The sequence below is a fragment of the Felis catus genome, chromosome B1, assembly GCF_018350175.1.
Source record: "Felis catus isolate Fca126 chromosome B1, F.catus_Fca126_mat1.0, whole genome shotgun sequence".
NCBI lineage: Eukaryota > Metazoa > Chordata > Mammalia > Carnivora > Felidae > Felis > Felis catus.
This window is the reverse complement of record NC_058371.1, coordinates 192,974,051-192,999,147: the sequence shown is the minus strand read 5'-3', so window position 1 is coordinate 192,999,147 and position 25,097 is coordinate 192,974,051. Positions and strand designations below refer to the sequence as shown.

At 41.0% G+C, this 25,097-nt stretch overlaps 1 protein-coding gene across 2 annotated transcripts in view; it reads right to left on the bottom strand.

Annotated features, from left to right (window-relative positions):
• Positions 1–25,097, bottom strand: part of TAPT1 (transmembrane anterior posterior transformation 1) — a 69,274-nt gene that overhangs the window by 3,032 nt on the left and 41,145 nt on the right. Inside the window, exons 5-13 of one of the 2 annotated variants that reach the window (XM_023253285.2) lie at positions 24,251–24,386; positions 22,851–22,948; positions 22,601–22,670; positions 21,268–21,348; positions 12,834–12,943; positions 11,392–11,451; positions 10,949–11,017; positions 5,744–5,820; positions 2,087–2,247 (exon numbers count right to left, since the gene is read on the bottom strand). In XM_023253285.2, coding sequence (XP_023109053.2) covers positions 2,087–2,247; positions 5,744–5,820; positions 10,949–11,017; positions 11,392–11,451; positions 12,834–12,943; positions 21,268–21,348; positions 22,601–22,670; positions 22,851–22,948; positions 24,251–24,386 — 862 coding nt within the window. Of the gene's footprint in view, positions 1–2,086; positions 2,248–5,743; positions 5,821–10,014; positions 10,121–10,948; positions 11,018–11,391; positions 11,452–12,833; positions 12,944–21,267; positions 21,349–22,600; positions 22,671–22,850; positions 22,949–24,250; positions 24,387–25,097 lie in introns of those variants that run through there. The other variant, XR_006597206.1, reaches the window with a different exon arrangement.

Sequence of the window (25,097 nt, the reverse complement as noted above, 5' to 3'; positions counted from 1 at the left end):
CCGACCGACAAGACCCAAATGTGTACTCTGGGTCATGGGAGTCCTGGAACCCGGCTTGCGGGACGGCTCGGTCAGGGCCTGCAGCCACCGCTCTCTGCATCACACATTCAGTCCTTAGGAGAGCAGCTTCATCAAGGTAAGAATGACAGCACGTGAGCTGAACATACTTAAGATGAATAATCTGATGGGTGTGGACACACGCGTACATCTGTACAAACCACCGCCACGATCGACCGTGAACACGGAGTCTATTTTCTTGCCCTCCCTGCTGCCCCCACCCCCACTGCTGTCCTTTGCTTCTTTAAGAACATGACGAACACGACGCTTGTTTTGAGAGCTGCCCCTCTTTTCATCCTTGAATTGAACCTGAGCCACCTGACTTACAACACCTTCCTCAACAGTGTCTGTCTGGCCTGTGGTCTCCTGACCTCCAAAAACACTCTACATGGACACTCACACTCTCGTCCCAAATGCACTTCTTAGTACGCGGCTCTGGAGCCAATGGCCTCAAACTGAGGTGTGCACTTAAAGGTTTCACCTCCTGCGTCCCCCATCAGACTGGACTCCCGACTGCATGACCGACACTCATCTGTCAATGTGCGGAAGGTGCCTAGCAGGACAGAATGCGTGTTGGCCACTATGACTGACCCGGTCGAAACACACACAATCCCGTGTTGCTAAGAGTATTTACATGCTCTCTGTTATGACGAACATTATTTTCTGGTTGTTGGACAAGATTTCACTTTCCTCCTGGCTCCCTAGAAAGCGCGCATGAGCACGGCACTCCGTTCAGCCTGGACTTGGCCCCTTCCCACAACAAACGCCGCACCCGGAATACTGAGCTGCTAGTTCCTGGCTGCTTTTCAGGCCTCTAGACTCGGCTCAGGCCGGTAGGTTTCTGAAGTGCCCTCTCCACCCATCTTCGCCTGGACCCACTTCTCATCCTTTGAAACTCAGCCCAGGCTTCACCACCTCCAGGAAGGGACCCCGTCCTGTCCCTTCCACACCTGTCTCCAACCCACTCACGTGTCTGGATTATCCACTTTTACCATCTCCTCTGTGAGGCCCTGCGGCACGATTTATTTACCTGTGTATCTCCAGGATCCCATATCACCCGCACACAGTGGCTCCGTATATTTAAAGGTAAGTCAATGAACGCAAAGTCCTATGAACAGGTACCACGAGAACCGGGAACTGCCATCTAATGACAAATCTGACGGCAGGGCCCCGCTTCTTCCTCCGAACATTCCAGGCCAGCAGCCCTGGAATCCTCCACTTCTCTCCCACACTGTAAAACTCATCAGCAAATCCTGTGCTCTTCCAGACCTTTCCAGAATCTGGCCAGCTTTCCTGGCTCACACCACTCACCCCGGCTCTGAGCCAAGCAGTCTCCCTGCTGACCTCCGCCTCTGGGCTCACTCTTCCCGAGTCTACTTTCCACAAAGCTCACAGCTGGATCACGTCCCTCCTCTGCTCCAAACCCTGGAACGGCCCCTTCCCCACAGTAAAAGCCACGCTCTTCACAACAGGCAGCAGGGTGGCCTCTCTGATGCCTTCTCCAGTCCCTCACCCATGGCAGGGGTCCACTCCAGCCACTTGGCCTTTGTTGTCCCTCCACACGCCCGGCAGGTTCCTGCCCCGGGCCCTCACACGCACCGGCTGCTGGCACTGAGCCCGGGAAGGCTCTGTCTCCTTGGCTGGGGGAGCTCCTGACTCCCGCTCACACTCCCCTTGGTGGACCCGCTGGAGTTTTCTCTGTAGCACTACCGCCCCTTGGCTCTCTCTGTCTCCCGGTCAGAACCAGTTCTGTTTTCCCCACCAATGTATCCCCTGAGCCTGTCATGTACCAGGTGCTCAAAAATCATCTACTGAATGATGAACACATGGAAAAACTCAGAGCACGGCATGGGGGTGTATCCGCGATGAGATCTAAAATAGAAACATTGAAGACAACTCAGCAAAGTGAAATCAAATCTTGAAAGCAATGTCAAACATCAACTGAATAGGGATTTCTTCACTAGGGAGAATTCAGACCATTAACTCTGTAGAAAACGATTCACACAGTGATGAAAGGAACAGAACGTACCTTGAGAGGGTTTACATTTGTTCTGTGACTTATGGGGTGGTTTGCCTGATGTGCTGGCCGGAGGAGGATTGAACAACTTTTCTTCCATTTTGGCCTCCTTCACATACTGACATGACTTCCCCAACAGCACGATGCTATTAAGGACTTTCAGGGAGATCAACCTGGAACCAGAAAGAAAGAAACAACCACAGCTGGAATTCATCTCCATGACCACAAACGTCATATCCCGCCACAGCTGCCGAGGAGGTGTGGGGCCTGGGTAGGAGCGTGGCCTGGGGGTCGGAGGCTCGCATCTGGGGTGGACGAGGTTCCCGTGAAAGCCCGAATTCCTGAGGCTGTTTTCCCATAAGGGAAAACACTTGGTAAATTCCTTAGTCCTCAGTACAAGAGAAAAATTGTACCACTTACAAGTTTTACCTGGTCCCGAGTTATTTAGCATTTACTCTCTTATGCAAAACCAGTGCGTGTAGTAAATACAGATGAACCAAAAAGAACTTAGAATCCCATACCTCAGTGCTACTCACTGGGATATTTGGTATATTATGTCCTGGTAGTGTTTGCTATGACTTTATACTAATTTGTACCTTCCCACTGTTCAGAAATTGGGGCTATTTTACAAGGCACAAGCGGATGGAGTTGGAGGCTGAGCTGATTCTGGGCATCAAGCGCTTGAGTTCAAACCTGATGTGCTGCTTAGAACCCGTGTGGACCTGAGTGAGTTTCTTACCCAGTAGTAAGAGATGATTCTAGTTAAGTGCTCAGAACAGTACTTGGCACACCGAAATGTCAACCAATGTTATTTCATTAGATGTCGGTGTTGTTTTACATAACAATATTATTATTATTATTTTCCCTACCAGTTAATGTTCCTCAGTGACATTATTTTAATGGCCTTAAAATATCACTGTTTAGGTTATCATATAACGAAGCCCCAAAAGCCCTTAACTTTTGGATATTTGGACTATTTCCAATATTTTGTTTCTATTTAAAAGTTTCTAATTAGGAAAACATAGGTGAAATCTGTATTTCCTTAAGATAAATTCCTAGATAGCTATAATTATTGAAGTAGAATTTCTGGGCCAAAAAACGTGCATGGCATTTTCAGGTACTTGATACAAATCTGACAAAAAAAATCTGAAAAACTGCTCTTGGCGCTGATATGTGCTCACGTGATGTTCTTCAAATGACAAAGAAGCACAGACGTCACTGCCAGCGAGTGAAGAGGCGGCTGCCGTCTCTTATGGCTGAGGGGAGGTCGTGGCAATGACAGGGAGTGGCAAGTCAGTGGGGGTGACGCCAAGAAGGGGCCTGGCGGGAGGTCAGAGCAAGGGGCAGACAGGTCTCCTTCACCGTCCCCAGCCTCTCCAGTCCAGGAGCTCAGAATGCCACCACGAGGGAGGGCCTCACACAGATCCTTGGCCCCGAGGACTTACGCGTGCAGAACACTCCCCAGCTCAGCCCCAGGCCCAACTTTGCCGGGAACTCCTTACTCCTACCTTCCGTCGCTCCCCTGACACTGCCTTGGGGAAGTCTAACCGGATTCCAAACTTACTAAAGCCAAGCCAGAATTCTTGATTCTGATCCAACCCTCCAAAAAAACAAAAGAAAACAAAACAAAATCACACCCCCGTGTATCTCTTCCAGGCTCCCTCGTCACAGTAATTCTACTACCCTGACTGCTGGGCCCCAAACTCTGGAATCACACCGGATTCCTTTTATTCCCTTACACCTCACGTCCCATCACCGCTCGGCAAGTCCTGTCTGGCTCCACCATCAAAACAAACACTCGCCAGCGGACGAATCGTTACCAGTCCGCCGCGACCACCTCAGTGGCAGCCGCCACGGTCACCTTGGGCCTAAGGTCTGCTTCTCCTGCCACGCACGCTCCAGCCCACTCCCCACGTGGCAGCCGGATGTGGCACGCTCTTCTGCTTGGCAGCCTTCGGGGTCCCTCCCTCCCTCCCTCCCTCCCTCAGCTGGAAGCCCGGTGGGGCTGCCGGGTCCCCCCGCTCAGTGCCCTGTCGGGACGGCCACGCTCCCGGCCGCTGCTCCTGTTAGACTTGTCCCGCGTCCCCTCTGTGAGTCTGCCATCCTCCCGGGCATCTGCACGGCTCTCTCTCCCTCTGTCTGGTCTCCACTGAAAAACACCAGCTCACCAGGGAGGCCCCCGCCTGCTCACAGGCAGCCGTGTCCCTCATTCCGCATCTCCTCACGCTGCTCTTTCGTACTTCCTGATGCCGACCACCAACTGTCTTCTTACGGTGGTTTGCTTTCCTGGTTGCTATTTTTCCACTAGAGTTTCAGTGCCATGAAGGCAGGGCACCGGTCCCACCCCAGGACCAGTACCTGGCGCCTAGAGGGCTCTGACTGAGGCGTGCTGCCCAGATGAGGAGGGCAGAGGCTGCGAGCCTTCCCTCTGCAGCTTGGCCATAGCAAGCCTGGAGGGAAAGAGGCTGAAACGGGGGGGGGGGGGGGGGTGGGGGGCTGGGGACACAGCACTGTGTGCCAGGAGGGTCAACTGAATTCTGACTGGTCTGTACTCAAGGGAGAGTCCTGGGCTTGGTGGAGTTAAGGAATAAAGAAAGCTTCACGGACAAGGTGGTTTGGGAAAGATTTTGGAGGAGGAGAGGGTCATCTGGGCACTACCCTGATCCAAGGCGAATCAGGACACATGAGTCGAGGGGAAAGATCAGTGAGCAGGTATGCCTCTCTGGGCTATCGGGGGGAACAGTGACAAGACGGGGGAGAAACATGGGGGAAGGTTGTGACTTTTCAGTCATTTGGATTGAAGCGCGTCCACTTTGGTGAATTACGCACACACAACAGTCACTAAACGAAGGTTTTTAGGTGTAGTGCACACATGCTTCACTTCCTGGGTTGTGTCACAAGAAAAATACAAGAATATTCTGTTAAACAAACATGGGAGCAATGACAGCAACACCACTCGAGGAACGAGGCACAATGCTAAGAACTCTGGAGGGCTGTGTGAGCATCTGGACCAGAGGAGGAGCTCAGGGTTTTAATGTCAAAAACCTGAGAGAGGGGTGTGGTCCCCTGAGATCAGACTCTGGGAGTCAGTCCCTGCAGTATGAAGAAGGGGCAGGACCTGAGGGGAAATCCAGACCCCGGACCCCTTGCCTCAACGCAGTTTCTTATGTGCCTCGTGTCAGAGCAAAGCCACGAATCAAGGTGCTGACGATACGGCTTGGGACAATGCGGGGAAAGAGGGTGACAACCACGCGGAGGCGTCCGCCTCCTAGAACCTGAGCAAAGCCACGGTGCGGGGAGCCCCAGGGATTAACGGAGTTAAAGATGTTTTTAAACACAGGAGAATGTCTGACTGTGATGGCAGATTTTATCGTAAAAGGAAATACGAGTACAACTGAAATCCTAAGCAGAAAGAGCTTTAACGGACTCCTTTTGCTAAAGATTAAAATAAAATCTAAAGTGCTGTTCATACTAGCACCAAATAGCAGCGCATTTAACTGAGTCTCACTCAGCAGGTCACAGACACACCTGGAGGCAGGTGCTGCTAAGGGGACCCCGGGACAGTGAGAATGGCTACAGTGTGAGGTGGTTAATACTACTGTCCATTACATCCTGTATTTGTACTTTACTGTATAACCGAAAAACATGTTCCAGAACAGTTAATCTTACCCAAAATAGAAGAGTATGACGCAGGCATACGACAGGATTCCTTGCACTTTAATGGAGCTTGTGACGACTCTGATGAGCTAGTGAGAAACAAACCGAAACAACACACACACACACACACACAAAACACACAATCACAGAGTTATTAGTTAATATTTAAAGACCTGTTCACGTTGATTTTAACACTTTAGGTGCACCCCTGTGGCCCCTGTCTGAACCCAAGTATGTCGTTCCAGCTTTGACAATTCCTATACAATCTGGCTGCCTGTGACAACTCCTGCGGCTGATTTGGGTCTGTTCAGGCAAATCTAAGATGCCACGTTCAGCTGCTGGTGAGTGTCAAGTCGGGCACTACGTCCAGGTTCATGAGTGACACGTTTAGTTGTACCTCACAGAGATGCAAATCAGCTGATCTTTAAATGAAAAGTCACTCTGGGAAATACAAGTGGGTTCATCCTACTGCATGTATCCCCTCGACCAGAGCTAGAACCACTTGGTGGGCGTTTCCCTTGTTCTTGCTTTGTCTTTCATGGACTCTTTTTAGGAACCCAAAGGGACCTACAGGGAGGAGAGAGAAAAGGGAGCCTTAGGAGTTTTGTACCGTTACCAAAAAAAACTGAATAGTATTACAAAATTAATTATAAAGGATGGACATTTTCTGTCTCTTTTGGATAGTTATGATTAAACACGTTTTCTTCCTTATCTCAGAGAAATATGGGCTGAACAGCACTGTCCTTGGAAATGTGTAGAATAAATCTGGTGGGATCTGTCACCAAAAAATATTTACACATTCCAGGTTAGGCTTCATAATGTACCCACATATCAGGGTCTAGGGGGACTGCTGCGTGGAAATGGAAAAGTCAGGGAAAATAACTGATATCCACAATGTGAAGTTATCATCAAATCAAGTCTACTCGAGCATCTTAAACAAGTATCCTAAGACACAGTTTAAACACTATTTACAAATGCTTTCAGTAAAAGAACAGCTGGGTGCAGACAGAAGGGACTGTAGTATGCCCAGTGAAGGTCCCTTAGGAGAAAACGGATATGGAAGTCTCCATCTCTCACACAGGCTGTGACGGGGAGACGACCCCTGGACACACACTTGGGATGGAAGTTAAGACGGCTCTAGGATTTGACTCATGAATATGGAAGGCAAGCCATCTGCCCCCTTCAAGGCTTAAGCAATTTCATTTTATTTAATATATTCTTAGGTAATTTTAAGATATATAGGTCTAAAGTTTAATTTCCATAAGACCTTAATATAATATTACTTTGTCTACTTGGGGTCTTTTGTGGTTCCATACAAATTTTAGGATTACTTGTTCTAGCTTCAAGAAGAATGCTGGTGCAATTGTGATTGGGATTGCATTGAATGTGTAGATAGCTTTCGGCAGTATTGACATTTGAACAATATTTATTCTTCCAGTCCATGAGCATGGAATGTTTTTCTATTTCTTCACATCTTTTTCAATTTCCTTCATAAGCTTTCTATAGTTTTCAGCATACAGATCTTTTACATGTTTGGTTAGGTTTATTCCTAGGTATTTTATGCTTCTTGGTGCAACTGTGAATGGGATCAGTTTCTTTGTCTTTCTGTTGCTTCATTATTAGTGTATAAGAATGCAGCTGATTTCTGTACATTGATTTTGCATCCTGCGACTTTGCTGAATTCACATAACAGTTCTAGCAGACTTTTGGTGTGGAGAATCGGGTTTTCCATGTATGTCATCTGCAAAAAGTGAAAGCTTGACTTCATCTTTGCCAATTTTGATGCCTTTGATTTCCTTTTGTTGTCTGATTTCTGATGCTAGAACTTCCGACACTATGTTAAACAACAGTGGTGAGAGTGGACATCCCTGTCATGTTCCTGATCTTAGGGGGAAAGCTCTCAGTTTTTCCCCATTGTGATATTATCACAATCTCAGACTTTAGCCTCTACTACAAAGCTGTAATCATCAAGACAGCAGGTATTGGCACAAAAACAGACACATAGACCAATGGAATAGAATAGAGACTCCAGAACTGGACCCACAAAAGTATGGCCAACTAATCTTTGACAAAGCAGGAAAGAATATCCAATGGAAAAAAGACAGTCTCTTTAACAAATGGTGCTGGGAGAACTGGACAGCAACATGCAGAAGGATGAAACTAGACCACTTTCTTTCACCATTCACAAAAAAAACCCCTCAAAATGGAAAAAGGACCTGAATGTGAAACAGGAAACCATCCAAACCCTAGAGGAGAAAGCAGGAAAAAACCTCTCTGACCTCAGCCGCAGCAATTTCTGAGTTGACACATCCCAAAGGCAAGGGAATTAAAAGCAAAAGTGAACTATTGGGACCTCATGAACATAAAAAGCTTCTGCACAGCAAAGGGAACAATCAACAACACTAAAAGGCAACCGACAGAATGGGAAAAGATATTTGCAAATGACATATCAAAGGGCTAGTATCCAAAATCTATAAAGAACTCACCAAACTCCACACCCGAAAAACAAATAATCCAGTGAAGAAATGGGCAGAAAACATGAATAGACACTTCTCTAAAGAAGACATCCGGATGGCCAACAGGCACACGAAAAGATGCTCAACGTCGCTCATCAGGGAAATACAAATCAAAACCACAGTGAGATATCACCTCATGCCAGTCAGAGTGGCTAAAATGAACAAATCAGGAGACTATAGATGCTGGCGGGGATGCGGAGAAATGGGAACCCTCTTGCACTGTTGGTGGGAATGCAGACTGGTACAGCCACTCTGGAAAACACTGTGGAGGTTCCTCAAAAAATTAAAGATAGATCTACCTGATGACCCAGCAGTAGCACTGCTAGGAATTTACCCAAGGGATACTGGAGTGCTAATGCATAGGGGCACTCGTACCCCAATGTTTATAGCAGCACTTTCAACAATAGCCAAATTAGGGAAAGAGCCTCAATGTCCATCAGCTGATGAATGGATAAAGAAATTGTGGTTCATATACACAATGGAATACTACGTGGCAATGAGAAAGAATGAACTATGGCCTTTTGTAGCAACGTGGATGGAACTGGAGGGTGTTATGCTAAGTGAAATAAGTCATACAGTGAAAGACAGATACCATGTTTTCACTCTAATGTGGATCCTGAGAAACTTAACAGAAACCCATGGGGAAGGGGAAGGGAAAAAAAAAAGGGAGGGAGGCAAACCATAAGAGACTCTTAAAAACTGAGAACAAGCTGAGGGTTGATGGGGTATGGGAGGGAGGGGAGGGTGGGTGATGGGCATGGAGGAGGGCACCTGTTGGGATGAGCACTGGGTGTTGTGTGGAAACGAATTTGACAAAAAATTTCATATTAAAAAAAATAATATGCATGAAGCCACACAATGCCTAAATGAGACTTCAAAAGCAGTTACTATAAATAAAGAAATTTACTTGCAAAAAAAAAAAAAAAGATCTTAATAATTTCTTTTACTTCTCCTGGACACAAATGCATTTTAGGACATAAGGTAGCATTTAGAGAGAAATTTTGTCACTCGTGGGCCTCAGTTAAAGAATGTGTGGGATTGCTGAGGCCCTGGAATATTCCTCAAGGCTCCTAGCTATCTGCCAAAGCTACTGGCTCACTCTGGAGCTCTGTGAGAAAAGTGCTGGAGGAGAAAACCCTCTGGATTCCTGCATAACAGCATAACCCCGTCTGAAAATAACCCCCCAAGCATTTCGTTGATCAATTATTAGTTAAACTTAAATCTTTTGGTATAACAACCATAAAAACTCATTTAAGGAATAAAATAAAGGCTGGAGAAAAATTTAAAAATATTAAATTAAAAAAATCTATATTAATTATGAATAGAGTTTTCTGGCAAATAAGTTACTAGATAGTCAATTATTATTTGCAAAGAAGGGCCACATTTAAATCCAATCACTTAACCAATCCTTAAAAGAAAAAAAAAATCAGTCAGGCAACCTAGGTTTATCCTTATACTACATGTATCATGATTCCAGTTGTAGGAAACAAATGTAGAAAAATTTAGTATTTTATCAATCTCTTATACTTTAAAGAATTTTACTCTTTAAAATATCCTGTTTTTCCAAAATTCTAGGAGTTTCTCTTCCCAAACAAAATAAAGCTATATTATTATATAATAAACAAGTTACTAACAGAATTGAAAACATTTAGGATGTGGCTGTCTGGAGAGTTACAATGAAATATACATAACATTAAATTTATCAATCTCCCTTCCTCTAAAAAAAGGTCAGGCAAACTGGTCTAAAATACAGTTGGTATCACTTACAATTGCTTTTTACATCTCTTAGTTGACTTGCATGACACTTTGCATCTACAGGAGAATTCTAGATGTCCTTTGGCAAAAAGATGGTTGCATTTGTTTTGATGTGAGACTAGGTAGCCAACAAGGAATATAATTAAATACAGGTGCAGCCAGCAAATCTTCTTAATTAATATTATTACAGCCCGATGTGGCTAGTAACTTTCTACAAGGCTGTTCTGAGCAATTCATTAAATTATTCAAGGTTGGTGACATTATGTTGGATTGATCTAATACATTTCAGTGCTATTACTTAAAAAAAAAGAAAAAAAATATATATATATGATATTTTCTGGGTATAACAGTAAAAATTTTCATTGTAAAAACTTTGGAAAAAATTTAAAAAGTAATGACTATAATGGATAAAGACTACTTCTTTATTTGAGCATACCATAATTTATTTAACCTATTTCATTTCTTTCCAAAATTTTACTACTATAAATGCCACTGCAATGCATAATCTTGCCTATAAACCATCATGTGCCTTTTATAAGTACTTTCTCAGGATAGATTCCTAGAACTGGAATTGCTGCATCAAAGCATTATACTGTTAAACTGCCTTTTAGAAATGTTGGATCGACTTCTTATACTTCCACTAATACATGCTACACTGGCCATGCCAATGCCTACCACTAGGCATCTCCATTCAAAACGAAAAATCTTTGCCAAATGAGTAAGTAAAAATGAGCACTCCCATTGCTAGCAAAGCCATTACATAAAATGGTTTGTTAAAATTATCTACTGGACAGTTCAAAATCCAAAAACATAATGCCACAACTTAAAATTTCCTTCCCATTTTATATCATGTCCTTCTGAAATAAACTTAATGATAATCCACTTATTAGTGTTCTGTAATGATGGCTCTCTCATCACAAAAAAAGGGAAAAAAGTATGAACTTACTAAAACAGCTAGTGGGAGAGGAATGAACCCCATCCTCCGTGCCACAGAGTCACTGTAATCAGTATACGCCTGGACAGAGAAAACAGAGAAGGATTATGGCATTTAAAAAGTTCGCTTCCGCTCATCAACAGCAAATGTTCTCAACAGGCAAGACTATGCACAAAAACAGAAGCCAGCACCTATTATTGAGTAATTGAGTAAAATACTGTGAACATTATCTAAATGTTCATAAGAAGTTTTAAATCCAAAGTTGTATAACTATTACAATACTACAGAAAATCATACCCTGCTTAATATTAAGGACTATTATTATTTTACTAAACACAGTGTAGAGAACAGAGATTAAGAGGAAGTTGAAATTTATGGACCTTTCCCTTAACCAATATTCCATGCTAAATTAAACCACTGTTAAGTTCAGACTATGTCTCTGTTATAATGCTCACATTTTTCTGTCGGCTGCTAACAAGGTCAAAAGCAAGGCTGGCTCTATATTCACTGTAGACCTAAAGACAAATAAAAGTGATATATTAAGTAATATAGTGCAAATACACAATGTGCACAGATTCAGACTTTGTAGATGAAAATGTTTAATAATTAACCAGGAAAAATGTGCTGATCACCAAGCAGACATCTGGGTAGTGTTTCTCTATCTTCCTAGAGTAAGGGTAAAATAGTCCTAATTCCCCCATCTGTTATGTTTACGAGCCTTTCAAATATTTCCCTTCAAAGAGCAATAGTCAATGATTATGACACTGAGAGTTTAGAATTTGGGGAAGAGGGGCTATTTTAAATAGTATAATATATATATATAAATTTGACATTTTAAATGAAAAGTTTAAAGAATTATTGACTGTCTATATATATATATATATATATATATATATAAATATACATAGACTGTCTATATATAACGATAATGATGCCTTCTTCAAAAAATGGATGCTCTGCAAGATATAAAACTGAGAGAACATAGAAGTTATGAAGGGACTGTAAACTGTCATTTCACTAAAAACTGCACTGAATCAAGTTTATTAATTTTGACTTCAGATGCTGAGAAGATGATTCCATTCTGTACTGAGGAAGCCAAGAGAGTAAACAGTGAAATGACTCGATCACTGCTTTACAAAAGAATACAAAATCTTATTTAAATATATATCAAATCATCACACAGTAGCAGTTCCAACCACATTAGATTTCTGAAATAGTACCTTCTGAGACAGTACTATAACAAGACAAAGTATAAACCAAATAAAATGTAGGAAACTGATGAAATTAATGTTTATTTTGGGCCTGAGGCAGGAACGGGGAAGATGCTAGGAACTCCCATGGTTTTGTACCCTGAGCCTACAGCACATGTCTATTTCTGGAAACTCCACAGAACAGCTGGCTGAAACACAAAACAAATCTCTCGAATGCTTTCACCAAAAAGTATAAGGCTCTTGTTTTCTAGAACTTTTCAGAAATCTATAATCACAGAAAAAAATCCATTTTTAAATATAAAATACTTAAAAAAAACCTAGCCAGAGGGAACAGTTTTGATAGTCTAATGCTTAAATAGAAACAATGGGATTTGTATAAGTTTAAGTAAACAAATTATGATGCTATTAACAGTTTATAATGATTCTGAGTCAGTGACACTCTACTCTGACCTGAACTATTGGCCGAACTATAGTCCCACCCAAAAGTATGGAACAGGACTGGTCAACATTGAAACAGTATACTTTCTGTATTATAATTTTCAGAAATTGAAAATTATAATTCTAAATTTAAAGTAGTACTCTTATCTTTATAAACGCAGTAAACCTGGACTCGTCATTTTACAACTTCATAATATTAAGCAGCAGCAGTCAACATTAAACACTGAATTGCTTATTAAAATACATACATCTGCAGTAATGTCATTGAACTTGGTGATAAAGGCATGTTTTACAATATCCACAGCAGTTTCTGATGCAATCACCATACAGACATCTGGAAACAACACCCAGAGGTGATCTAGAAAGTGCAGGGAAAAAGAGACAGTTGAATCAATTCATAGGAACGGGGTATCATGTACCATAATAGTATCACACAGGCAGCGACAGAAATCTGCAATCTCCACATGGCTCAACTATAATGCTGCCAATAAATGATAACCAAGGCAAAACTAGCATTCAATTAATTATCAAAAAACCTCTATTTTATCAAGTTAAAGGATAATACACTCAATAGATAACCTATTTTGTATTTTCTCTGTGCCAAGCCCTTGAGGGGCAGGTCACAGAGGTGAGTGGAGCCCCTGAATTCCTTCACACAGCTAACACGCTGCTAGGACGACTAATTGAGCAGGCTTGTTATAAAACCCTTTAATTCTATAGCTGCCTAGTATGCTAGTAAATAGCTAGTTGGGACATGTGCTGGAGTCAATGGAACGATCTTCCCCTCTTTGCTCCCTAAGATTCAAAGATTTTGATCATTTATTTCAGTAACCCACAGATGCAATCTGTCAAGTTTGCGCACCTTTACCATTATTTGTTAAAATGTCAATTCAGTACCAAGTACCTGATAAAAAAATGCAGACCCTGAAGAAGGATGTGAGAGTGTGACAGAGCAAGAAAAAGGTTAGAAATGTCAACAAGGTCCTAGGCAGTTTGGGATCTGGGCACTGGAGGGCAGGGTGGAGAGAATACAGCTCAGGCCATCCGAGCTGACGGTTTTAGTGGGTCTGGCATTGCGTTGAGGTTTTGGGAATCAGGAAACTTTTTTTCCACGTCAAATTCTGCCACTAACTAGCTACATGACTTTTGGCAAGTTTCTTCATGATCGAAGTTTCAGTTTCCTAATCTACAAAATAAAAAGCATCTGTATTTCACCACTATGAGAATAAAGACGGACAGCGCAAAGTGCCTGGCACACAAAACAGCTAGCATTACTCTTATGTTATTCATGATCTTGCAGGCTTACAGGAAGCTTCCGTAAATGGCATTTTTTAAGAAAAGAAATTAAAAAAAAGAAACTAAAGAGAGAGTGAAGGAATGACGACTCACCAACATTAAGTGCTCCTTTCATCACACCGCCATAGCAGTAATAAAGAAGACCCAAGCAATTTGCTGAAAGTCCCAGGACAAATGAGAATATGACTTCAAACCTCCAGCTGTCAGCAGGCTTAGGACTACTGTCCTTTGGCACAACAGCTTGCCTCAAGACTGCTGATCCCATGTGGGCTCTGCTGAGACCAGCCACGCATGCCCTCTACCCAGCCTCATGCAGACACCATATTAGCCGCCGTAGTTGTAAACCAAGAACGCAGCTACACAGAGAAAATGCCAGTGTGTGGAGCACGGCTTTGCTGCCACAACTCAGGCAGACTTTGGATCTATTCAGACAGGAACGCAAGCCACCGTAAGATAGATTTCATCTTATGCTTTCCACAAGAAAATTACTTCTGGAAATGTATTTCCAAGATCATATATCTCACTTAACATCTGTTTCTGGTTTCTCACAGGTACTCGAAGACTAGACTAGCAATGAATCAAAATAAATTAACAAGAAGTTATTAAAAGCCCGGAAAGTGTATCGCGTTGAAGGTAATGAATAAAATGCAAAAAATAAGCTTGTTCCTTAAGAACAAGGTTGTATAAAAATGTCAGAAATAAAAACAAACAAAAAAACTCTTAATTACTTGAGACACCTGAGCACATGATCCTTTCCCCACCAAGCTCACTTCAGCATTACCAGACTGTGTTTAACTACCTATTTTCACTATTAGGCTGAGAGTCCTACACATATCTCAGTACTGTCTATGCGGGCCACAGTGCCCAGCCTTATGTAAATGTCTGCTTTATGAATGGATGATGAAAATCCATAGAATGTTATTTTATTTTCGAGAGACAGACAGTGCATGTTAGTGGGGGGAAAGGAGCAGAGGGAGAGAGTGAGGGAGAATTTTTTAAATTTATTTTTTTAAATTTACATCCAGGATAGTTAGCATATAGTGCAACAATGATTTCAGGAATAGATTCCTTAATGCCTGTTACCCATTTAGCCCATCGCCCCCTCCCACAACGCCTCTAGTAATGCTCTATTTGTTCTCCATATTTAAGAGTCTCTTATGTTTTGTCCCCCTCCCTGTTTTTTATATTATTTTTGCTTCCCTTCCCTTATGTTCATCTGTTTTGTATCCTAAAGTCCTCGTATGAGTGAAGTCATATATTTGTCTTTCTCTAACTTCACTTAGCATAATACCCTCCAGTTCCATCCACGTAGTTGCAAATGGCAAGATTTCATTCTTTTTGATTGCTAATACTTCATTGTATATGTATACCACATCTTCTTTATCCATTCATCCATCGATGGACATTTGAGCTCTTTCCATACTTTGGCTATTGTTGATAGTGCTGCTATAAACATGGGGGTACATGTGTCCCTTCGAAACAGCACACCTGTATCCCTTGGATGAATTACCTAGTAGTGCAATTGCTGGGTCGTAGGGTGGTTCTATTTTTCATTTTTTGAGGGACCTCCACACAGTTTTCCAGAATGGCTGCAACAGTTTGCATTCCCACCAACAATGCAAAAGAGATCCTCTTTCTCCACATCCTCGCCAACATCTGTTGTTGCCTGAGTTGTAAATGTTAGCCACTCTGACAGGTGTGAGGTGGTATCTCACTGTGGTTTTGATTTGTTTTTCCCTGATGATGAGTGATGTGGAGCATTTTTTCATGTGTCGGTTGGCCATCTGGATGTCTTCTTTGGAGAAGTGTCTATTCATGTCTTTTACCCATTTCTTCACTGGATTATTTGTTTTTTGGATGTTGAGTTTGATAAGTTTTTTAAAGAGTTTGGATACTAGCCCTTTATCTGATATGTTGTTTGCAAATATCTTCTCCCACTTCGTCGGTTGCCTTTTATTTTTCCTGATTATTTCCTTCGCTGTGCAGAAGCTTTTTATTTTGATGAGGTCCCAATAGTTCATTTTTGCTTTTGTTTCCCTTGCCTCTGGAGATGTGTTGAGGAAGAAATTGCTGCGGCCAAGATCAAAGAGGTTTTTGCCTGCTTTCTCCTCGAGGATCTTGATGGCTTCCTGTCTTACATTTGGGTCTTTCATCCATTTTGAGTTTATTTTTGGGTATGGTGTAAGAAAGTGGTCCAGGTTCATTCTTCTGCATGTCGCTGTCCAGTTGTCCCAGCACCACTTGCTGAAGAGACTGTCTTTATTCCACTGGATATTCTTTCCTGCTTTGTCAAAGATTAGTTGGCCATATGTTTGTGGGTCCATTTCTGGTTCTCTATTCTGTTCCATTGATCTGAGTGTCTGTTTTTGTGCCAGTACCATACTGTCTTGATGATTATAACTTTGTAGTACAGCTTGAAGTCCGGGTTGTGATGCCTCCTTCTCTGGTTTTCTTTTCCAAGCTTGCTTTGGTTATTTGGGGTCTTTTCTGGTTCCATACAAATTTTAGGATTGTTTGTTCTAGTTCTGTGAAGAATGCTGGTGTTATTTTGATAGGGATTGCATTGAATATGTAGATTGCTTTGGGTGGTATTGACATTTTAACAGTATTTGTTCTTTCTATGCAGGAGCATGGAATATTTTTCCTGTGTGTGTGTGCGTGTCTTATTTCTTTCATAAGCTTTCTATAATTTCAGAATAGATTTTTCACCTCTTTGGTTAGATTTATTCCTAGGTATTTTATAGTTTTTGGTGCAATTGTAAATGGGATCAATTCCTTGATTTCTCTTTCTGTTGCTTCATTATTGGTATATAGGAATGAAACTGACTTCTGTGCATTGATTTTATATCCTGCAACTTTGCTGAATTCATGGATCAGTTCTAGCAGGTTTTTGGTGGAATCTTTTGGGTTTTCCATATAGAGTATCATGTCATCTGCGAAGAGTGAAAGTTTGACCTCCTCCTGGCCGATTTGGATGCCTTTTATTTCTTTGTGTTGTCTGATTGCAGAGGCTAAGACTTCCAATACTATGTTGGATAACAGTGGCAAGAGTGGACATCCCTGTCTTGTTCCTGACCTTAGCGGAAAAGCTCACAGTTTTTCCCCATTGAGGAGGATTTTAGCATTAGGTCGTTCATATATGGCTTTTATGATCTCGAGGTATGATTCTTCTATCTCTACTTTCTTGAGGGTATTTATCAAGAAAGGATGCTGTATTTTGTCAAATGCTTTCTCTGCATCTATTGAGAGTATCATTTGGTTCTTGTCCTTTCTTTTATTGATGTGATGAATCATGTTAATTGTTTTGTGGATATTGAACCAGCCCTGCATCCCAGGTATAAATCCCACTTGCTCGTGGTGAATAATTTTTTAATGTATTGTTGGATCCGGCTGGCTAATATCTTGTTGAGGATTTTTGCATCCATATTCATCCCGGAAATTGGTCTGTAGTTCTCCTTTTTAGTGTGGTCTCTGTCTGTTTTTGAAATCAAGGTAATGCTGGCTTCATAGTAAGAGTTTGGATGTTTTCCTTCCATTTCTATTTTTTGGAACAGTTTCAAGAGAATAGGTGCTAACTCTTGCTAAAATGTTTGGTAGAATTCCCCTGGAAAACCATGTGGCCCTGGACTCTTGTCTTTTGGGAGATTTTTGATTACTAATTTGATTTCTTTACTTGTTGTGGGTCTGTTCAAATTTTCTATTTCTTCCTGTTTCAGTTTTGGTAGTGTATATGTTTCTACGAATTTGTCCATTTCTTCCAGATTGCCCATTTTATTGGCATATAATTGTTCATAATATTCTATTATTGTTTGTATTTCTGCTGTGTTAGTTGTGATCCCTCCTCTTTCATTCTTGATTTTATTTATTTGGGTCCTTTCCTTTTTCTTTTTGATCAAACTGGCTAGGGGTTTATCAATTTTGTTAACTCTTTCCAAGAACCAGATTCTGGTTTCCTTGATCTGTTCTACTGTTTGTTTGGTTTCGATAGCACTGATTTCTGCTCTAATCTTTATTATTTCCTGTCTTCTGCTGGTTTCAGGTTTTAATTGCTGTTCCTTTTCCAGTTCTTTAAGGTGTAAGATCCGAGATCTTTCTTCCTTCTTTAGGAAGGCCTGGATTGCATATACTTCCCTCTTATGACCTCTTATGCTGTGTCTCCAAGGTTTTGGGCTGTGGTGTTATCATTTTCATTGGCTTCCATGTACTTTTCAATTTCCTCTTTAACTTCTTGTTTAGCCCATTCATTCTTCAGTAGGATGTTTTTTAGTCTACAAATATTTGTTATCTTTCCAAATTTTTTCTTGTGGTTGATTTCAAGTTTCATAGCATTGTGGTCTAAAAATATGCACGGTATGATCTTGATCTTTTTGTACTTGTTGAAGGCTGATTTGTGCCCCAGAATGTGACCTATTCTGGAGAATGTTCCAAGTGCACTGGAGAAGAATGTGAATTCTGCTGCTTTAGGATGAAATGTTCTCAATATATCTTGTTAAGTCCATCTGGTCCAGTGTGCCATTCAAAGGCATTGATTCCTTGTTGATTTTCTTTTCAGATGATCTGTCCATTACTGTGAGTGGGGTGTTGAAGTCCCCTACTATTATGGTATTACTATCGATGAGTTTCTCTATGTTTGTGATTACTTGATTTATATATTTGGGTGCTCTCACATTTGAAGCATAAATGCTTACAATTGTTATGTCTTCTTGGTGGATAGACCTCTTAGTTATGATATAATGCCCTTCATCTCTTGATACAGTCTTTATTTTAAAGTCTGGATTGTCTCATATAACTATGGCTACTCCGGCTTTCTTTTGTTGACCATTAGCATGATGGTTCTACATCCCCTTATTTTCAATCTGAAGGTGTATTTAGGTCTAAAGTGGGTCTCTTGTAAATAGTATATTGATGGATCTTGTTTTCTTATCCATTCTGTTACCCTATGTCTTTTGATTGGAGCATTTAGTCTACTGACGGTTAGAGTGAGTACTGAAAGATATGAATTTACTGCCATAATGTTGCCTGTAGAACGGAGTTTCTGGTAGAGTTCATTGGTCCTTTCTAGTCTTTGTTGCCTTTGGTCTTTTTTCTTTCTTTCTCTGTTTTTTTTGTCTCTTCTCCTCTCAGAGAATTCCCCTTAAAATTTCTGGTAGGGCGGTTCAGTGGTCACAAACTCCTTCAATTTTTGTTTGTCTGGGAAACGTTTTATCTCTCCTTCTATTTTGAAAGACAGCCTTGCTAGATAAAGAATTCTTGGCCGATTTTTCTGATTCAGCACATTGAATATATCCTGCCACTCCTTTCTGGCCTGCCAAGTTTCTGTGGATAGGTCTGCTGCAAACCTGATCTGTCTTCCCTTGTATGATAAGGACTTTTTTTCCCTTGCTGCTTTTATGATTCTCTCCCTGCCTGAGTATTTTGTGAATTTGACTATGGTATGCCTTATTGATGGTCAGTTTTTATTGAATCTAATGGGAGTCCTCTGTGCTTCCTGAGTTTTGATGTCTGTGTCTTTCCCCAGGTTAGGAAAGTTTTCCGCTATGATTTGCTCACATAACCGTTCTGCCCCTATTGCTTGCTCTCTCTTCCTCTTCTGGGACCCCTATGATTCTGATGTTCCTTTTAATAAGTCACTGATTTCTCTAATTCTTAAATTGTGCTCTTTTGCCTTAGTCTCCCTCTTTTTTTCTGCTTCATTTTTCTCCATAAATTTGTCCTCTATATTGCTGAGTCTCTGCTCTGCTTCATCCATCCTTGCCGCCACGGCATCCATTCAAGATTGAAGCTCATTACAACATTTTTTACTTCATCCTGACTAGGTTTTACTTCTTTTATCTCCACAGAAAGGGATTCTTATCTATTTTCAACCCCAGCTAGTATTCTTATTATCGTGATTCTAAATTCTGGTTCAGACATCTTGCTTATATCTGTGTTGATTAAGTCCCTGGTGTTCGTTTCTTCCTGCTATTTCTTTCAGGGTGAATTCCTTCATTTTGTCATTTTGGAGAAAGAAAAGGAATTAAGAAGGTAAAAAAAATTAAAATAAAAAAATTAAAAACAACACACACAAAAAAATGAAATAAATGATGCTAGATTCTAGGTGTGTTTTGGTCTGGTTGTTGAAAAGAGCTCGATAGATTAAAGAAAAAAGGTAACAAAACAAAAAGAAAAAAGGAAAACGTTTGAAAATTTGAAAAATGCATACAGTGAAACAGAATAAAATGAAACGATGGAAGTAAAATAGAATTTGAAAAATTTATAAATAATAAAAAATATAGAAAAATTAAAGAAAAATATTTTTAAAACTTGAAAATAAATTTTTTCTCTCTGTATTCAAGAAGCAACAAAAAAGAAAAAAAGTAAATTGAATACTAGCGAACAGACTGCAATACGACTGAAATTACAACATTTTCCCCTAGAAGTCAAACTCTGAAGCCCTTTATAGTCCATAAACTAAGCAGGTGGAGAGACTAATGGTGTTCCTGAAGAGCAAGGGTGGCTCAGTTGGGTGGGGCTTAGTGTAACGGCACTATTGTTGGCGCTGCTTAGCCTACTGAGGTGGATGTCGTGGCACTTGTAGGTGTGTATGCGCATGTGCAGATGGGGTGAAAATGGCGTCACCCAGCTACCTAGTCTCTAGTATCGAAAGTCTGTTCTCCCCGATCAGCAATCGCGCACCACTCCTTTGTCTCTGGCTTCTATCCACTCCCCGCCAAGAGTGAGAATTTTAGGCAGGCTCCACACCCAGTGCAGAGCCTGACATGAGGCTCCATCCACAACCCTGGGATTATGACCTGAGCCGAAATCAAGAGTCGGATGCTCAACCGACTGAGATACGCAGGTACCCCCAAAATTCATAGAATTTTCACAACTTCCTGTTAACCCTGATTTAAGGTGTATAAGTAACCAAATTTACTGCCTTACATTATATTTCTTCAAGTTATCCTTATTCAAAATGCCGATTAATAGGCAGTGAACGAGTAAGAGACAAATGTTAATAAAGAACAAAAGTTTTTCTGGTGAACCCTGTAAATGGAAAAGAGCTATGTTTAGATAACACCAGCACGTTAAATAAATAAACAAAGAGGCTGCAGTGCCCAGCAGGGTCCGCCCAGCAGGGTCCGCTCACCACCGAGTCCACCGCTCTAGAGACGCCGTGAGATTCACAGGGAATGCCGGCCGAAGACTGCTTCCCGTGATGCGGCATCCTGGCACACCTCAGAGAACATACTCAATCCCTCCTACTGAAAACAGGTATTTTCAATACCCGAGGAGTTGAACGGCTGATGTGTTTGAAGCTCTCTGCAATATTCATCTTATTTCACATAAAATAATGATTTGGGGTTCAAGAGTAAAATTCGAAGGCACTATATTCGTTGAGTTACATACCTGGATTCCAAGAAAACTGCTCCATGTTTCTTAGACACACAATTAGCAAAAGCACATAATTCGTGAATCGTTCCTTAATATCTGAAAAAAATTAACATAAATACTGCACTGCATATAAATAATAGTAATATAGTGCATGTGTAATTTTCTTTTAGTTGGAATGTGATCAAAGTATTATTATGTACAAATGTCTGCAAAATAAATACACTATTTTATATATAGGATGATGCTCCATTGGTAAGGCATTTACATCTTTCACTGACTTAATTCTAGTATGGAAATTCTAGTTTTGGATATGGTTGAACAGATCAGTGTTTTTTTTTCTTTTTAATACCTGAGGAAGGTTTCACAGAATGGCTCAACTACCATTTGTTTATCTGCTTTCTTGCTGATGGACATTTGGGTTGTTTCCAGTCTCTGGCTGCTATGAATAAAGCCACCATATTTCTGGTACAAGTCTTTTGTGAAAATGTGTTCTCACTGCTGAGTTGCGTGACAGGCAAATACTTCAATGTATCAGAAACTGCCAGAAGTTTTTGCAGAGCAATCGTAAGGTCTTCCACTCACACTACCAAATCCTGAGAATGCCCGTCACTCCATGTCCTGCTGACATTCGGCACTGTCACACCACAGGAGCAGCCACTCTGGGGTATGTGCAGTGGCATCTCCTTAGGGCTTTTTCAACTCCATTTTTTACCACAGTGAAAACGTCAATGTGGTGAGAGATAAATCACATATTCATATTTTGATGAGACAGTCTTGGCTTGTGAACTCTCTTCCAGGGTCTCAGGAATACCCCTCCAGGGTTCCCTGGGCTATACTTTGAGATCCAAGCCACTATGCTCCTTTGATTTTCATAACTATGAAAGATAATTCCAGGGATAGATGTTGTGCCTTCAGGCTTCTCAAGGTAGTAAGGAGGCAGTAAGGCATAACTGAAAAAGCTGAGAACAGAGAGACAATCTGAGGGTTACGTCGTAACTCTGCTCTTAGCGTCCATGTGGGTGACCTTGGGGAAGTCAAATTACTTTCTGTGTTACTTTCCACATCTCTAAAAGGGAATATCATCTGTTACAAAGAAATTTCTGGATGAAGAGGAAACTCTGAAAGTATGGTAAGGTGCTATGCCATTCTTTACCCTTTACCATGTTAAATATCTTGAGATTACAATAACCTAGAGAATAGAAAACTCGGTGCAGATGTTGAGGGAGTAAGAGAAAGCAGAGCTTAAGTATAGGAAACCGTAACCTGGAGGCAATGTGACACCCCAGTTTCAGAATGAATTGCAAAACAATACTGCATACAGCTGCCTGTAGAAGCCAAGAGTACGTACCGCTATTAGACATTTGAAAAAGATTGTTCTTTTCAAACTTCTTGAAAACACTTCCTTTAATTTCAACAAACTGCAATAGTAAACAAAAACATGACTTTTATCATGATAATAGATGAAAAAATGGACATGCTACATATAAAACTTCCTGGAGAGTAGATAACATGAAAAAAAAATAACTTTGTCCCACCCAGAATATTACCACTAAAGTGCCGTATGACCTCAAAATTGTAAAATGAAACCTCATACTTACATTATTAGACATCATGATGGTGAGCAGTGACTTGTTGTGTGAGTTAAAAGCCACGTTGAGAGTGGTTGCTTGAACCATGATGAGAATTGCATGCAAAACTAGTGGGAAGTGACATCAAGGAAAAAGCCTGTTTTCACGCCATATCAATAGATACAACTATACAGTTTTGAAAGTGAACAATGTGGGAGGGGGGCATGGTTATGCTTTCTAAATCCAGTCTTGCGTTCATGCTTTGTTTTCTTATTAGCTATAGGTGATACGAATTTGACAGGTAAGACGTACGGGACCCATGTGAAACGAAAGCAGAAATGAGCCTCTGCGCACCCATTCACTTGGACCGCTGAGTCCTGGAAGATGGTTGTCTGGTTCTTTCTGGATTTCTGGTATTTGGCACAAGGCCTGGCAAACAGGCCTTGAAAACAGTTTGTTAAATATATGGAATAAATTATGATAAATACTGAGAAAAGAGACTTAGCTAATTTGCCTTCTAAACAGAAAAGCACACAAAGTAAAAGTCTGGAAGCAACTCACCTCTGTAGTTCTGCAGGGGATGGGGACTGTAAGATAATAAGAAATGGCTAATAATGAAGATTCTTTACATGTCATTTTTGAAAACATCCACAAGTGGCAGGCATGATATTTGTATTACACTTGGACTAGTTCGTTTATGTGAAAAGAGTAGCTGTTTTACTTCCTATACTTGGAACAAACTTCTATGCTACAGAAATCTTCCCACTTAGTCCCTACGTTTTCCAAGTGTTAATCCGATCCTTTCAAGTCTCACTCTTTCAGAGACAGTACAACTCCCGTGAAGGAGCCCTGACCCCACGTGGAACTGAAGTGCAGCTGCTCACGAGTGTGTACAAATGTACGTATGGGTAAACACACACGCGCACACAAAGTTTATCTAGTAAAGCCTTTGTTCCTCAAAAGAAAAGCTTTAAGATGGGGTGTGGGGAACAGAGGAGACAAAACCTCCAAAATTCCTCTCAACCAATTTCAAATTCTACCTCTAGATGAGCCGTATACATTTTAAGCCCTAGGATTTAACAAAGAATTCACAGGCTTAAAGATAACTTCCACACAATTCCAGTGTGGGTATGAAAGTTATACAGATCACATAAAGTACGTATAAATATAAACCCTTCATTCTCAAGTTCTTCCATATAATCAGTTACACTGAGACGAGAGCTGTTTTTTCCCAGTTAAAGGGAGCAAGCATACACAAGTCTCTTTAATTTATAATCACTACTACAGCCAATTTATCAAAAGAAAGCAGACATTTCACACTAATCTTCAGGATACACACTCCTCCCCCTTTAAATCTGAGAAGCAGCTAACCAAATAAAATGATGTACAATATGCACTGACTTGAAATTTCCAGTAAGTTTAAAGGATACAGACATAGAGAACGGCCATGAAAAAGTGAGGAATCACTCCGATATGGGCTCTTTTTCTTTCTTTAGGCTCTGTTGCTGTCCAGTAGAGAGCATCTAATATATCTTGTCCAAATGATGAAAACAGACGATCTGCTACCTGAGGAGAAAAATTATTGGCAAGGTGTTTCCTTTTCTTTTCTTTTTTTTTTCCCTGCAACGTGTTTCTTAATATTCCACCGAAGTATGTTACTATAACTCAGATGCAACTCAATCCCAACTGAGTTGGGATTTTTAAATACCGCTGGAAGGCAAGCTATAAAAGAACAGAGATCTTTGTTTACTTATGCAGGGGTGTTTCTTTATTCTCTCACATACAGTGAGTGCTCAAATTCTTGTACACTTAGACTCATTATCTATATTTATAACAAGGAGTGTCTTACATGGGGGCAAAGATAAAAGGGAGAGGCACATGAAAATCATGGGTCCTCCAGTTTTAATTCTCTAAATTCGGATTCAGGGTCTGAACTTAAATCCTTTAGGACAAATATATAATTTGACAAATATAGTATTTGTAAACAATGGTAGCTGTAATTAGTTTTGGATTAATTACATAGTATATAATATGCAGATTTACTTCCTAAAAACATTTTCAGGGACTGATCTCTATGAATATAGTATGATAAATAACCGGAAGCACACTGAAATTAAAAACAAAAGAAACAAACAAAAAAAGGAGGGCATAGGTCATTCAGGCTTCAGCTGTCATGTGCAGCCACACCCGGATCATCAGCCTTGGGCTCCCACAGTCTCTAACCCATCACTCTGTTCTTTTTCACCATGGTATTTATCGTTTCCTAGTACCTTCTTG